The sequence below is a fragment of the Salvelinus fontinalis genome, chromosome 7 (genome assembly GCF_029448725.1).
Source record: "Salvelinus fontinalis isolate EN_2023a chromosome 7, ASM2944872v1, whole genome shotgun sequence".
Classification (NCBI taxonomy): Eukaryota; Metazoa; Chordata; class Actinopteri; order Salmoniformes; family Salmonidae; genus Salvelinus; species Salvelinus fontinalis.
In genome coordinates, this window is record NC_074671.1 from 17,900,279 (window position 1) to 17,915,511 (window position 15,233).

The window sequence follows — 15,233 nt, forward strand, 5'->3', positions numbered from 1 at the left end:
TACACACAATACCCCATAATGTCAAAGTGGAATTAGGTTTTTAGACATTTTTACAAATTAATAAAAAAACGATAAGCTGAAATGTTATGGCAAGCCATAATAAGTTCAGGAGTAAAACTGTGCTTAACAAGTCACATAATAAGTTGCTTAGACTGCAAAAGTGTTAAACATGATTTTTGAATGACTACCTCATCTCTGTACCCCACACATACAATTATCTGTAAGGTTCCTCAGTCGAGCAGTGAATTTAATAAAACGGATTCGACCGCAAAGACCAATGCCTCGCAAAGAAGGGCACCTATTGGTTGATGGATAACATTTTTTAAAGCAGACATTGAACATTTAATATTGAGCCTTGCAGCATATCAACATTAATACATTTGATTGAGGTGGCATTTGTAATTTCTCCATATTGTTTCAAGGCATCGATAGGCTTTGATTGAGACTGATGAAATTCTCTTTTCTCAATAAGGTCTTCAAGGTGATTTCATAATAGGCTACTACTACCTCTCTAGAGTGTTCACTACAATGGCACTTCTTCCTGTCTTGGGGATCCCACTGGGCAGCTTCCTACAGGTCTCTACCTAGCCTGTGTGCTTCAAACTTCAAAGAGCCAGCGGAAGGTTATCTATAAATACCTCCAGTCCTCCATGCTGTGACAGGAGCCAGGGAGAATGTCACAGGCCCAGCGTGCGAGCGGGAGTGTGTGTGTGTGGTGGTGGGGGGGGGGGGGGTGTGTGAGCTGTATGTGAGAAGAGGAGGAGAGTGAAGTCATGCAGCTCTGGGTCCATCGGTTTGGAGAGAGGGGCTGAAGAGAGGATGAGGAATGGATAGTATGGGCTGTGGGGATGAGAAGAGATGGATAGTAGGGGATGTGGGGATGAGAAGAGATGGATAGTAGGGGATGTGGGGATGAGAAGAGATGGATAGTAGGGGATGTGGGGATGAGAAGAGATGGATAGTAGGGGATGTGGGGATGAGAAGAGATGGATAGTAGGTGATGTGGGGATGAGAAGAGATGGATAGTAGGGGATGTGGGGATGAGAAGAGATGGATAGTAGGGGATGTGGGGATGAGAAGAGGTGGATAGTAGTGAAAGTGGTGAGATGGATGTGGATAATAGTGAGGTATGAGGTAAAGAACTAAACAGGATAGAGTGGGCATGTAGGTGACAGAGAGCATAGAGAGACTCGAGGGGGTGTGTTCGGGGGGGGGGGGGGGGGGGGGGGTTTAGGAGCGTAGCCTTAATTGTGCCGTTTTGTCACACAACGCCACAAATATCTCCAGTTTTAAAGGAGTGTGAAATTGGCATGCTGACTGCAGGAATGTCCACCAGAACTTTTGCCAGAGAATTTAATGTTAATTTCTATACCATAAGCCGCTGCCAACATTGTTTTAGAGAATTTGGCTGTACGCCTAATGCATTTATTTCAATTGACTGATTTCCTTAAATGCACTGTAACTCAGTAAAATCTTTGAAATTCTTGCATGTTGCATATATATTTTTCTTCAGTGTATAATCTAATCTCTTATCTCTTGTCCACAGCAGTCAACCATGATGAGGATGGTTCAGTTGTCCACGTGAGCTCTGTCCAGGACCGGACGCTGTGGAAGGGTGCTGGGAGGCTTGACCTCTGACCTACGCTTTGACCTCAAACCTCTGAACTCTGACTACTCCAGCTCAGGATGGAGGAGCAGTCCAGCTTCCCCAATGTCAGCATCCCCTGCTACAACGAGCAGAGGGACAAGAAGAAGCGCTACACTGTGAGTAATGAGTATAGTATAATAGTGTTGCTATGGCAACGGCTGTTCAGCAGGCACTATTACAGACTGCAGTATATCTTGTATAGACATTATACAGAATGGTTATTAGAGAGTATTTATTATCAGTAGAAAGTAGGGCATCGGTGTCATTTGTCTAGGTCTATACTAAAATGTGTTTTCCTCCACATTTGTCCAGGTTTACAAAGTGATGGTCAACGTAGGAAGACATGAGTGGTTTGTCTTCAGGCGATACGCAGAGTTTGACAAGCTCTACAACACAGTAAGTGGAAGTGTTACAGTGTGATAAATGCATGTTGTCGTGAGACTCCAGGCTTCCTTTCTTACTAAACCTTTTCATCAGAGATCTGCTGACTAAACTGGGCAAAGCTCGATTTTGATCAAAATAGAATCTTATCCGATGTTTTAAGGAGTATTTTTCAGGCTGTGAGTGGGGATTTATGTTTAGTTGACATTTAGAAAATCAGGTAATTCAACTCTCATAATTGGGAAAATGAAAGTAGAGAGTAATTTTGGTCTCTGTGACATCTATTTTTATATATACTTTCTGTAATCTGATTTGTCTGTCTTTTCTATTTATGCAGTTGAGGAAACAGTTTCCATCTTTGAACTTGAAAATCCCAGCCAAGAGAATATTTGGGGACAACTTTGACCCAGGTACCGTATTGATTAATCTGATAAAAGTACAGTATACTACCTGTAACTTCACTCTATTATAAAAATGTATTCAGTAGATCAGAATTCAATACAGACCCCGCTGTTTTCCACTGACCTTCAGCCAACTATTTTGTTTTATTTAAATTGCAAACAAATTAGCTCATTTGGGTATTAAAAACTAGATTACGGATGATATGAAACTACACCAGAAAAACTTTGCATCATATCTGCTCGTGTGTCTGTAGGTTGTCTTTCATTTGTGTCCATATCAAAAATTCTATTTATAAAATTGTCCATTTCTTATTTATTTATTTTTTTAGAGTTTATAAAGCAAAGAAGAACAGGTTTACATGAGTTCATTCAGAGACTGGTCTCACATCCTCAGCTCAGTATCCAGTAAGTATTGTATAACTGATCAGCTAGCTAAATAAGTTATTGAATTCAATTGAAAATAAACCAAATTGATCTGCCTCACTTTATGCAAGTGTGAAGCCCCCTATACGAGTAGGAAGTTACCCTAGAAACTAATCTAAGGTCCGTTTTGTGTTTCCTCCCCTCTTGGATACGGTTCTCCCTCTTGGTTACAGTTCTCCCTCTTGGTTACAGTTCTCCCTCTTGGTTACGGTTCACCCTAATGGTTATGGTTAAGATCTGGGGATGATAAGCTCAGAAGGAGCATATGTAACCCTGTCGTATCATGGCAGTATCTCCGGAACAGTGTTGAGATTTGTTACTTGAAAAAGTAAATATTACTTGTTACATTTCGCAAAAGTAACATATTGCTTTGTGTAGAAAGTAACATGTTATTACTTTCTGTTACTTTCATGGAAAAATCGAAATCTCACAGTTTGTTTGCTCTACCAAAGATAGTAAGTAGACTAACTCAAGTTTGATCACTAGTTTCTTCTTTCATCTGTGGTGATGCTTTCCTGTGCAAGTCTACAAGTGCTGTGCTATCATATGGGCTGCTTATTTAGCCATATACTGTAAGCCAAAAATCTGTACAGATTTCTTATCTTTTCATTCAAAATCTTTCTCTCAAGCCGCCAGTTCTGGTTTTAGACCGCACGTACACGGACCCATAGAGATGTATAGAGGGTCACTTGCCACTAGATGGTAGAGCCCTCTATGGGCCTTGCTATCACAGACGTGATGGCAAAAATCTAAATTTCACGTTTCAAAGTTTATTCGCCACGTGCACAGGACGTAAAACTTTACAGTGTAATTCTTACCTTGAGAGCGCTTTCCCAACAATGCAGTGATAATAATATAGATACTTTTTACTTTATTTTTATTTAAATAGGCAAGTCAGTTAAGAACAAGTTCTTATTTTGTTGGAAACATGAATGCAATTACCTTATTCAATATGCAGGGATACTGGAGTGGTTGGGGTGGGTTTATACATTTTTATAGATGTAGCTGTTGTGACATTTCTCCAAACAGCCTTTCTCCACTCGCTGGAGAACTAGATGAGGAAACAAGTCGAGATCGGATCAAGGAAACATGCGCCCGGTAGAGAGATGATTCTGAAAGTAACACACGTTAGTTGACAAAGTAACTGTAATAATATTACCCAATTTAAAAAGTAGCATGATACTCATAAAAGTAATTTGTGACACGTTACCCCCAACACTGCTCCTGACCCAGTGATGTTTAACATGGAGTCTAAAAGCAGTGCTTCTCTAACAGCAGTGGCTTTGTGTATGTCTCAGTCAGACCCATAACATGTGACCACTCTGCCCCTCTCTCTCTATCTCTCTATCTGATAGGCCTGATGTCAGAGCATTCCTGCAGATGGACAAATCTCAAAACTTCTCAGATGCATCGGAGGACGAAGATGACAAGGTAGGGGATGACAGGACAGTATGATGTGGAAAGGAGTAAGACTGTTTTATAGATTTAGTTGTCACGTCTTGAAACTGAAGAAATATGTCACATATGGATAACATTGAATAACATCTCTGCTCTGATTTTAGCATGAATGAGTACTTGATTAAGTATTCTATGTATTGGATATTGTATTGTCAATGTGTGATAATTTATTACATTCTACAACAATAACGCAGCAGTGTACAGTTGTCATTTGAGACTTCAAATCAAAGTTTATTTGTCACGTGCGCCGAATACAACAGGTGTAGACCTTACAGTGAAATGCTTACTTACAGGCTCTAACCAATAGTGGAAAAAAGGTATTAGGTGAACAATAGGTAAGTAAAGAAATAAAACAACAGTAAAAAGACAGGCTGTATACAGTAGCGAGGCTATAAAAGTAGTGAGACTACATACAGACACCGGTTAGTCAGGCTGATTGAGGTAGTATGTACATGTAGATATGGTTAAAGTGACTATGCATATATGATGAACAGAGTAGCAGTAGCGTAAAAGAGGGGTTGGTGCGTGGCGGGACACAATGCAGATAGCCCAGTTAGCCAATGTGCGGGAGCACTGGTTGGTCGGCCCAATTGAGGAAGTATGCACATGAATGTATAGTTAAAGTGACTATGCATATATGATAAACAGAGAGTAGCAGCAGCGTAAAAAGAGGGGTTGGAGGGGGGGGAACACAATGCAAATAGTCCGGGTAGCCATTTTATTACCTGTTCAGGAGTCTTGTGGCTTGGGGGTAAAAACTGTTGAGAAGCCTTTTTGTCCTAGACTTGGCAATCCGGTACCGCTTGCCATGGGGTAGTAGAGAGAACAGTCTATGACTGGGGTGGCTGGGGTCTTAAACAATTTTTAGGGCCTTCCTCTGACACCGCCTGGTGTAGAGGTCCTGGATGGCAGGCAGCTTAGCCCCAGTGATGTACTGGGCCGTACGCACTACCCTCTGTAGTGCCTTGCGGTCAGAGGCCGAGCAATTGCCGTACCAGGCAGTGATGCAACCAGTCAGGATGCTCTCGATGTTGCAGCTGTAGAACCTTTTGAGGATCTCAGGACCCATGCCAAATCTTTTTAGTTTCCTGAGGGGGTATAGGCTTTGTAGTGCCCTCTTCACAACTGTCTTGGTATGTTTGGACCAATCTAGTTTGTTGGTGATGTGGACACCAAGGAACTTGTAGGTCTCAACCTGCTCCACTACAGCCCCGTCGATGAGAATGGGGGCGTGCTCGGTCCTCCTTTTCCTGTAGTCCACAATCATCTCCTTAGTCTTGGTTACGTTGAGGGATAGGTTGTTTTTCTGGCACCAGGTCTCGCCAGGTCTCTGACCTCCTCCCTATAGGCTGTCTCGTCGTTGTCGGTGATCAGGCCTACCACTGTTAACGTCTGTAAACTGAATGATGGTGTTGGAGTCGTGCCTGGCCATGCAGTCGTGGGTGAGGAGGGGGCTTAGCACACACCCCTGGGGAGATCCAGTGTTGACGATCAGCGTGGTAGATGTGTTGCTACCTACCTTCACCACCTGGGGGCGGCCCGTCAGGAAGTCCAGGATCCAGTTGCAGAGGGAGGTGTTTAGGCCCAGGATCCTTAGCTTAGTGATGAGCTTTGAGGGTACTATGGTGTTGAACGCTGAGCTGTAGTCAATGAATAGCATTCTCACATAAGTGTTCCTTTTGTCCAGGTGGAAAAGGGCAGTGTGGAGTGCAATAGAGATTGCATCATCTGTGGATCTGTTTGGGCGGTATGCAAATTGGAGTGGGTCTAGGGTTTCTGGGAAAATGGTGTTGATGTGAGCCATTGCCAATCTTTCAAAGCACTTCATGGCTACGGACGTGAGTGCTACGGGTCTGTAGTCATTTAGGCAGGTTGCCTTTGTGTTCTTGGGCAGAGGGACTATGGTGGTCTGCTTGAAACATGATAGTATTACAGACTCAATCAGAGAGATGTTGAAAATGTCAGTGAAGTCACCTGCCAGTTGATCAGCACATGCCCGGAGTACATGTCCTGGTAATCGGTCTGGCCCCGCAGCCTTGTGTATGTTGACCTGTTTTAAGGTCTTACTCACATCGGCTACGGAGAGCGTGATCACACAGTCGTCCGGAACAGCTGATGCTCTCATGCATGCCTCAGTGTTGCTTGCCTCGACGCGAGCATAGAAGTGATTTAGCTCGTCTGGTAGTTTCGTGTCACTGGGCAGCTCGCGGGTGTGCTTCCCTTTGTAGTCTGTAATAGTTTGCGAGCCCTGCCACATAAGACGAGCGTCGGAGCCGGTGTAGTATGATTCAATGTTAGCCCTGTATTGACGCTTTACCTGTTTGATGGTTCGTCGGAGGGCATAGCAGAATTTCTTATAAGCTTCCGGGTTAGAGTCCCGCACCTTGAAAGCGGCAGCTCTACCCTTTAGCTCAGTGCAGATGTTGCCTGTAATCCATGGCTTCTGGTTGGGGTATGTACGTACAGTCACTGTGGGGACGACGCCCTCGATAGACTTATTGACAAAGCCAGTGACTAATGTGGTGTACTCCTCAATGCCATCGGAAGAATCCTGGAACATGTTCCAGTCTGTGATAGCAAAACAGTTTAGCATCGGCTTCATCTGCCCACTTTTTTTTTATGGACCGAGTCACTGGTGCTTCCTGCTTTAATTTTTGCTTGTAAGCAGGAATCAGGAGGATAGAGTTGTGGTAGAATAAAGATTTAGACTCTATGGCCTCGCTTACGTATGTCTGCGTTTTTAACCTAGATCATCTGTTCTCTCTGGTTTGCAGAACAGCTCTACCTCCAGAAATATTAACCTGGGACCGTCTGGAAATCCACAGTAGGTTACACAGTCTCACGTTGAATTGAGGCCTGCAGATATTTCTGTTGTGTTAATGTGTTTTCTGGATGTCATTTTCCTTTTCTGGATGTCATTTTCCTTTTAAGTAACCTTTGCCGGTCTTATCGTAGCCATTCATTTGTTCAATTTTTTTTAACTTATTTTGTTTGCTTACCTTTTTTTGTTTTCCACATTTTAGTGCAAAGCCCACAGACTTTGACTTTCTCAAAGTCATCGGAAAGGGGAGCTTTGGAAAGGTATGTGATTATGCATAATACAGTATATATACACACTACCGTTCAAAAGTTTGGGGTCACTTAGAAATTTCCTTGTTTTTGAAAGAAAAGCAAATAACAGTGTAGACATTGTTGTAAATGACTACTGTATCTGGAAATGGAAAGTTTTAATGGAATATCTACATAGGCGTACAGAGGCCCATTATCAGCAACCATCACTCCTGTGTTCGTACGGCACGTTGTGTTAGCTAATCCAAGTTTATCATTTTAAAAGGCTAATTGATCATTAGAAACCCCTTTTGCAATTATGTTAGCACAGCTGAAAACTGGTGTGCTGATTTAAAGTAACAATAAAACAGGCCTTCTTTAGACTAGTTGAGTATCTGGAGCATCAGCATTTGTGGGTTCGATTACAGGTTCAAAATGGCCAGAAATAAAGACCTTTCTTCTGAAACTCGTCAGTCTATTCTTGTTCTGAGAAATGAAGGCTATACCATGTGAGAAATTGCCAAGAAACTGAAGATCTCGAACAACACTGTGTACTACTCCCTTCACAGAACAGCGCAAACTGTCTCTAACCAGAATAGAAAGAGGAGTGGGAGGCCCCGATGCACAACTGAGAAAGAGGACAAGTACATTAGAGTGTCTAGTTTGAGAAACAGATGCCTCACAAGTCCTCAACTGGCATCTTCATTAAATAGTACTTGCAAAACACCAGTCCCAATGTCAACAGTGAAGAGGCAACTCCAGGATGCTGGCCTTTTAGGCAGGACTGCAAAGAAAAAGCCATATCTCAGACTGGCCAATAAAAAGAAAAGATTAAGATGGGAAAAATAACAGACACTGGACAGAGGAAGATTGGAAAAAAGTGTTATGGACAGACAAATCTAAGTTTGAGGTGTTCGGATCACAAAGAAGAACATTCGTGAGATGCATAACAAATGAAAAGATGCTGGAGGAGTGCTTGATGCCATCTGTCTAACATGGTGGAGGCAATGTGAGGGTCTGGAGGTGCTTTGGTGGTGGTAAAGTGGGATATTTGTACAGGGTAAAAGGGATCTTGAAGAAGAAAGGCTATCACTCCATTTTGCAACAACATGCCATACCCTGTGGACGGTGCTTAATTAGGAAGCATGGGGTGAAATCTCTTCAGATTACCTCAACAAATTGACAACTAGAATGCCGAAGGTCTGCAAGGCTGTAATTGCTGCAAATGGAGGGTTCTTTGAAAGCAAAGTATGAAGGACACAATTATTTTTTCAATTAAAAGTCATTATTTATAAACTTGTCGAAGTCTTGACTATTTCCTATTCATTTTGCAACTAATTTCATGTATGTTTTCATGGAAAACAAGGACATTTCTAAGTGACCCCAAACTTTTTGAACAGTAGTGTATATTACAGCTATTTTGAATGTCTTTGGTCCAGTGTTAATTTCGTCAACAAGAATGTTTATTCTTCAAACACTTATTTTTCAGTGGCAATTGACGAGACTATAACTTACTAAGTAGTCCCATTTCAGTTTACTAAAATGAGGTGATACAAAATGATCTCTGTGACGAAAATCTGACTACGGAGTGGACTAAACAAGAGTTTTTGGAGAGATTGAGTGATACGTACAATTTAATATTAGCAGCACCAATGCGCTAAACAGTTGCCAATAGCCTTTTAGTTAGCTACCCTTTTCCCGGTTAGGAAACACAAGCTGCTATACAAAATTAAAAACGATAGCGGCATTGAGTTTAATCGTAAAACAGCAGTCTAGCTATGAGGATAGAACAGTAGGCTGTCTTTGAATTTGTAGTCTCGTTCAACCCTCCCACTTTCCCCACTGCATTTCATAGCCAGGTTCTGAATCAGATTCTGTAGCCAAGTCTCCTTTTCCTCAGAGAAAACGTCTTGATTCTAGCCCTTATGGCCCATAATACTGGCGCTAGGTATATATTTGTTTGTGCATTGGCGGGTCACATTTGATATTTATAAAGCGTATTGCGGGGCGTTCTAAAGATAGGCTACTTGCGGACCGGACCATTTGATAGGCTACACCTTATTCAGCAATGTTACCTCATTAGCTAGCTATAGCTAATAACCTGCAAGACGCAATGTTTTTGAACATTCAGATAAAAACATTTGAGAACGTGTTGCAACTGAACGTGGCCCTGGTAACATTAGCAGTAACCTATATGCAAACATTTGGTGGCACAGAAAGAAAGGGAAATGGATGGCAAACAAGTTGACTAAATTCCTCTAGCTACTACACTATATCTGACTAGATAATAACTGTATTTTGAGTTAATTTTGAGCCATCAGTCATTATCTCCCTTTCGAAGTCATTAGCCCGGTTCTACTTTAGGACACCAGTGTGCCTGTGGCGTCTGTGGAACGTTGATAACAATGTCAATGATGTGACCGAGTGATGGAGGTACAACCCAGACTACTTTGTCTAGACTTTGCGGCACCATCTGGTGATTGTGCTTGTCTCTATCTCTGTCTCTCTGTCTGTAATGTACAGTATCCATGTAGGCTGAATTTGGAATTTACATGTCCACATTTTTTATAAACAGTGCATTTGTTTTTTCTGTTACAGCCTTATTCTAATATTGATTAAATTGTATTTTTTCCTAATTAATATACACACACAATACCCCATAATAGCAAATGTAATTAATATTAGATTTACATTTCACATTTACATACAGTAATAGTCAAAAGTTTGGACACACCCACTCATTCAAGGGTTTTTATTTTTACTATTTTCTACATTGTAGAATAATAGTGAAGACATCAAAACTATGAAATAATACATATGGAATCATGTAGTGACCAAAAAAGTGGAAAACAAATCTGAATATATTTTATTTGAGATTCTTCAAAGTAGCCACCCTTTGCCTTGATGACGGCTTTGCACACTCTTGACATTCTCTCAACCAGCTTCATGAGGTAGTCACATGGAATGCATTTCAATTAAAAGGTCTTGTTAAAAGTTCATTTATGGAATTTCTTTCCTTAATGCATTTGAGCCAATTAGTTGTGTTGTGACAAGGTAGGGGTGGTATACAGAAGATAGCCCTATTTGGTAAAAGACCAAGTCCATATTATGGCATGAACAGCTCAAATAAACAAGTCTATCTTTACTTTAAGACATGAAGGTCAGCCAATACGGAACATTTCAAAGTTCAAGTGCTATGATGAAGTTCAAGTTTTTTTAAGTGCTATGATGAAACTGGCTCTCATGAGGACCGCCACAGGAAAGGAAGACCCAAAGTTACCTCTGTGGCAGAAAACACGTTCATTAGAGTTACCAGCCTCAGAAATTGCAGGCCAAATAAATGCTTCACAGAGTTCAAGTAGATCTCAACTGCTCAAAGGAGACTGCATGAATCAGGCCTTCGTGGTCAAATTACTGCAAAGAAACAACTACTAAAGGACACCAATCAAAATAATAGACTTGCTTAGGCCAAGAAACACGAGCAATGGACATTAGACCGATGGAAATCTGTTCTTTGGTCTGATGAGTCCAAATTTGAGATATTTGGTTCCAACCGCTGTGTCTTTGTGAGACGCAGAGTAGGTGAACGGAGGATCTTCGCATGTGTGGTTCCCACCGTGAAGCATGGAGGAGGAGGTGTGGGGGTGCTTTGCTGGTGACACTGTCAGGGATTTATTTAGAATTCAAGGCACACTTACCAGCATGGCTACCACAGCATTATGCAGCGTTACGCCATCCTATCTGGTTTGCTCTTGGTGGGACTATCATTTGTTTTCAACAGGACAATGACCCAAAACACATGTCCAGGCTGTGTAAGGGCTATTTGACCAAGGAGAGTGATTGAGTGCTGCATCAAGTGACTCGGCCTCCACAATCGCCGACCTCAACCCAATTGAGATGGTTTCGGATGAGTTGGACCACAGAGTGAAGGAAAGGCAGCCAACAGGTGCTCAGCATATGTGGGAACTCCTTCAAGACTGTTGGAAAAGCATTCCTCATGAAGCTGGTTGAGAGAATGCCAAGAGTGTGCAAAGCTGTCATCAAGGCAAAGAGTGGCTACTTTGAAGAATCTAAAATAAGTCAAAAATATATTTTGATTTGTTTTACACTTTTTTTGGATACTACATGATTCCATATGTGTTATTTCATCGTTTTGATGTCTTCTACAATGTAGAAAATAGTAAAAATAAAGAAAAATCCTTGAATGAGTGGGTGTGTCCAAACTTTGGACTATTACTGTAAGTATTCAGACCCTTTTCTCAGTACTTTGTTGAAGCACCATTGGCAGCAATGACAGCCTCAATTCTTCTTGGGTATGACGCTACAAGCTTGGCACACCTGTATTTGGGGAGTTTCTCCCATTCTTCTCTGCAGTTCCTCTCAAGCTCTGTCAGGTTCGATGGGGAGCGTCGCTGCACAGGTATTTTTAGGTCTCTCCAGCGATGTTCGATCGGGTTCAAGTCCAGGCTCTGGCTGGGCCACTCAAGGACATTTCAGAGACTTGTCCCGAACCCACTCCTGAGTTGTCTTGGCTGTGTGCTTAGGGTTGTTGTCCTGTTGGAAGGTGAACCTTCGCCCCCAGTCTGAGGTCCTGAGCACTCTGGAGCAGGTTTTCATCAAGGATCTCTCGGCACCTTGCTCCGTTCATCTTTCTCTTGATCCTGACTAGTCTCCCAGTCCCTGCCGCTGAAAAACATCCCCACAGCATGATGCTGCCACCAACAATCTTCACCGTTGGTGCCATGTTTCCTCCAGACGTGACGCTTGACATTCAGGCCAAAGAATTCAATCTTTGTTTCATCAGACCAGATAATCTTGTTTAACATGGTCTGAGAGTCCTTTAGGTGACTTTTGGCAAACTCCAAGCAGGCTGTCATGTGCCTTTTACTGAGGAGTGGCTTCTGTCTGGCCACTCTACCATAAAGGCCTGATTGGTGGAGTGCTGCAGAGATGGTTGTCTTTCTGGAAGGTTCTCTCATCTCCACAGAGGAACTCTGGAGCTCTGTCAGTGATTATCGGGTTCTTGGTCACCTCCTTGACCGAGACCCTTCCCCAATTGTCTGGGCGGCCAGCTTTAGGATGAGTCTTTGGTGGTTCCAAACTTCTTCCATTTTAGAATGATGTACGCCACTGTGTTCTTGGGGACCTTCAATGCTGCAGAACTCTTTTTGCACCCTTCCCCAGATCTGTGCCTCAACACAATCCTGTCTCAGAGCTCTACGGACAATTCCTTTGACCTCATGGCTTGGTTTTTGCTCTGACATGCAATATCAACTGTGGGACCTTATATAGACAGGTGTGTGCCTTTCCAAATCATGTCCAATCAATTGAATATACCACAGGTGAACTCCAATCAAGTTGTAGAAACATCTCAAGGATGATCAATGGAAACAGGATGCACCTGAGCTCAATTTTGAGTATTATACCAAATTTACTTATGTAAATAAGGTATTTCTGTTTTATATTTTTAATACATTCGGTAAAATGTCTAAACCTATTGTGCCTTTGTCATTGAGGTATTGTGTGTAGATTGATGAGGAAAATGTTTTCTTTCATCCATTTTAGAGTAAGGATGTAACGTAACAATGTGGATAAAGGGAAGGAGTATGAACACTTTCCGAATGCACTGTTGTTGGGAAAAGAATACGATGTTATGCAGAAAAATATGTTGGTTGGACAAGACTATTTATGTTTGTGGACATGGAAGCCAGTGATTTATGTTTACTATAGTTTGAGGCAATACAAATGTAATGTGACTAAATGTAAGGCATTTAGTTGACTAAAATGGCCAACTGTGTCATTTTGACAATAACTAGATTAAATCATTATTCAAATGACAATGTGACTAAGACCTTAATTATATTTTAGTCAAAATGAATAAAACTAGACAAAATCAACAAAAAGTGCCAAAATTAGCATTGCTTTTGTCTTAAAGTAGTTCACTGTGAAGAGAAACTCCACAGCAACACAAACAATGACATTGTTTTTGTTTGCTCTTACCAGTGTGGTAAGGAATACTGTTTTACTTCTTTGTCTATCAGTAGATGGCCTTTCCATTTGGGAAGTGATAGTCTTACAGTTCTGTAATTTCACTGCCTCTTTGTTGGAACTGTATTGTCCCTGATGTGGTAACTGAGGGGTTTTAACAACAATTGAACACCATACTTTTATATTCTCTCCCACATGAAGGTTCTCCTTGCAAAACGGAAACTGGACGGGAAGTATTACGCAATCAAGGTCCTGCAGAAAAGGGTCATTCTCAACAGGAGAGAGGTAATTTATTCTGAAGTGTTATTACTCTGTTTCTCAATGTTGGGTACGTTATTTCTATGTTCACCCCACCAATACCATTTCTCCTGTTTCCACCAGCAAAAACACATCATGGCGGAGCGCAACGTGCTACTGAAGAATGTAAAACACCCATTCCTGGTCGGCTTGCATTATTCTTTCCAGACGACAGACAAGTTGTACTTCGTCTTGGATTTCGTCAACGGGGGAGAAGTGAGTAGTTTCACTCCTATGAATAATGGAGACCCACCGTGTTGAGTCACTGAGCTCAAGGAGGGAAACTCAGAATAATACAACACCGGAAACCTGCTGAAAAGGTCCCTGGGATATGACCCCTGACCTGAGTCCCAGTGGTGCTGGCCAGGGGTTGGAACCAAAATTATTTTCCAATCATTTCGTTCTACAGTTCTGACCAGGAAAATAAAGTTCCGAACCGTTTCGTAACCAAAAGAAAGTAACGGTTTATATCGTTAGTTTTTGAACCTCTGAAATCATTTTTATTTCTTTTTTCAGATGTGGAGAGAGGTTGGAGGAAGCTTGCCTTGATGGGCATCTTGTTATGACATGCATTATCGGAATTAGGCCCACATAATTATACCAATGGAGGAGTGGCTTCTATGGATGAACTTTGAACTTCCGAGTTTGTTTAGCCGTGGACCAGAGCTAGTTCTAGTGCTGTTCTGCACACACAAGCTTGTTAGTTAGCTAGCAACTACCTAACAAACTTGTGTGTGCAGAGCAGCACTAGAACTTAAACATGTTTAACCTTTTTGTAGTTAATAAATCCAATGTGAAACGTGATAACTATTGTATCTCGTCGGGCAGAAATTTCAGTGATCAATTGGTAAACTCTGATTTACCACCCCAAAATACCCCCAGACAACGTCTATTTCCAACTCTACCGGATGGAAACTACAAGTGTAATGGCTGTGTTGTAGATGTAGATCCTTCAAACACCCTCAAACAGGGAAACCGATCCCAATCAAAGGTGTTATCACGTGCTCCGCTAAGGCAGTTATTTATCTTATAACTTGTCCTTGTGGTAACAAATGATGTGTGTAATACGAAGCGCAAATTAAAAGTAAGAATCTCTGAGCATCGTAGCACCATTAGTTGCAAAAATTTGATGTACCCAGTTGCAGCCCACTTTTTGGAAGCGAACCACTCTATTTCGTCCCTTCGCTATATCAGCATCAAACACATCACCCTCCCTTGGAGAGGGGTGACCGTGACAATTTATTGTTAAAACGAGAGGCTGCCTGGATCTTTAATTTAAAGACCCTTGCTCCCGTCGGTCTCAACATAGCCTTTGATCTGAAGCCATTCTCGTGATTAGTGTGTTTTTGCTATCCATTGTAAGTGTTTGTTGGCCTATGTAGCCAAATTGTATCTATGATCGTATGCTATTCATTCGTGCTTTTTATAAGTTCTATTTATCTGTAAATCAACCAATGATATCAAGCCACACCTGGCCGTTATTACAGACACCTGTCTGTGTCCTTTCGAAGTATTTAATCTAGTGACCCGCAGTGTTTGTCATTATACCCTGATGAAGGCGGCTTGTCTGTCAATGTCAGTTATAAAAT

At 41.8% G+C, this 15,233-nt stretch overlaps 1 protein-coding gene across 2 annotated transcripts in view; it reads left to right on the forward strand.

Moving 5' to 3' along the window:
• The window catches only part of sgk3 (serum/glucocorticoid regulated kinase family member 3), a 33,135-nt gene that overhangs the window by 4,181 nt on the left and 13,721 nt on the right, over positions 1 to 15,233 (forward strand). Inside the window, exons 2-10 of one of the 2 annotated variants that reach the window (XM_055928518.1) lie at positions 1,547 to 1,764; positions 1,961 to 2,044; positions 2,367 to 2,439; positions 2,760 to 2,835; positions 4,209 to 4,284; positions 7,086 to 7,135; positions 7,335 to 7,392; positions 13,549 to 13,632; positions 13,729 to 13,860. In XM_055928518.1, coding sequence (XP_055784493.1) covers positions 1,687 to 1,764; positions 1,961 to 2,044; positions 2,367 to 2,439; positions 2,760 to 2,835; positions 4,209 to 4,284; positions 7,086 to 7,135; positions 7,335 to 7,392; positions 13,549 to 13,632; positions 13,729 to 13,860 — 711 coding nt within the window. In that variant the 5' untranslated portion in view covers positions 1,547 to 1,686. The remainder of the gene's footprint in view (positions 1 to 1,546; positions 1,765 to 1,960; positions 2,045 to 2,366; positions 2,440 to 2,759; positions 2,836 to 4,208; positions 4,285 to 7,085; positions 7,136 to 7,334; positions 7,393 to 13,548; positions 13,633 to 13,728; positions 13,861 to 15,233) is intronic. The other variant, XM_055928519.1, reaches the window with a different exon arrangement.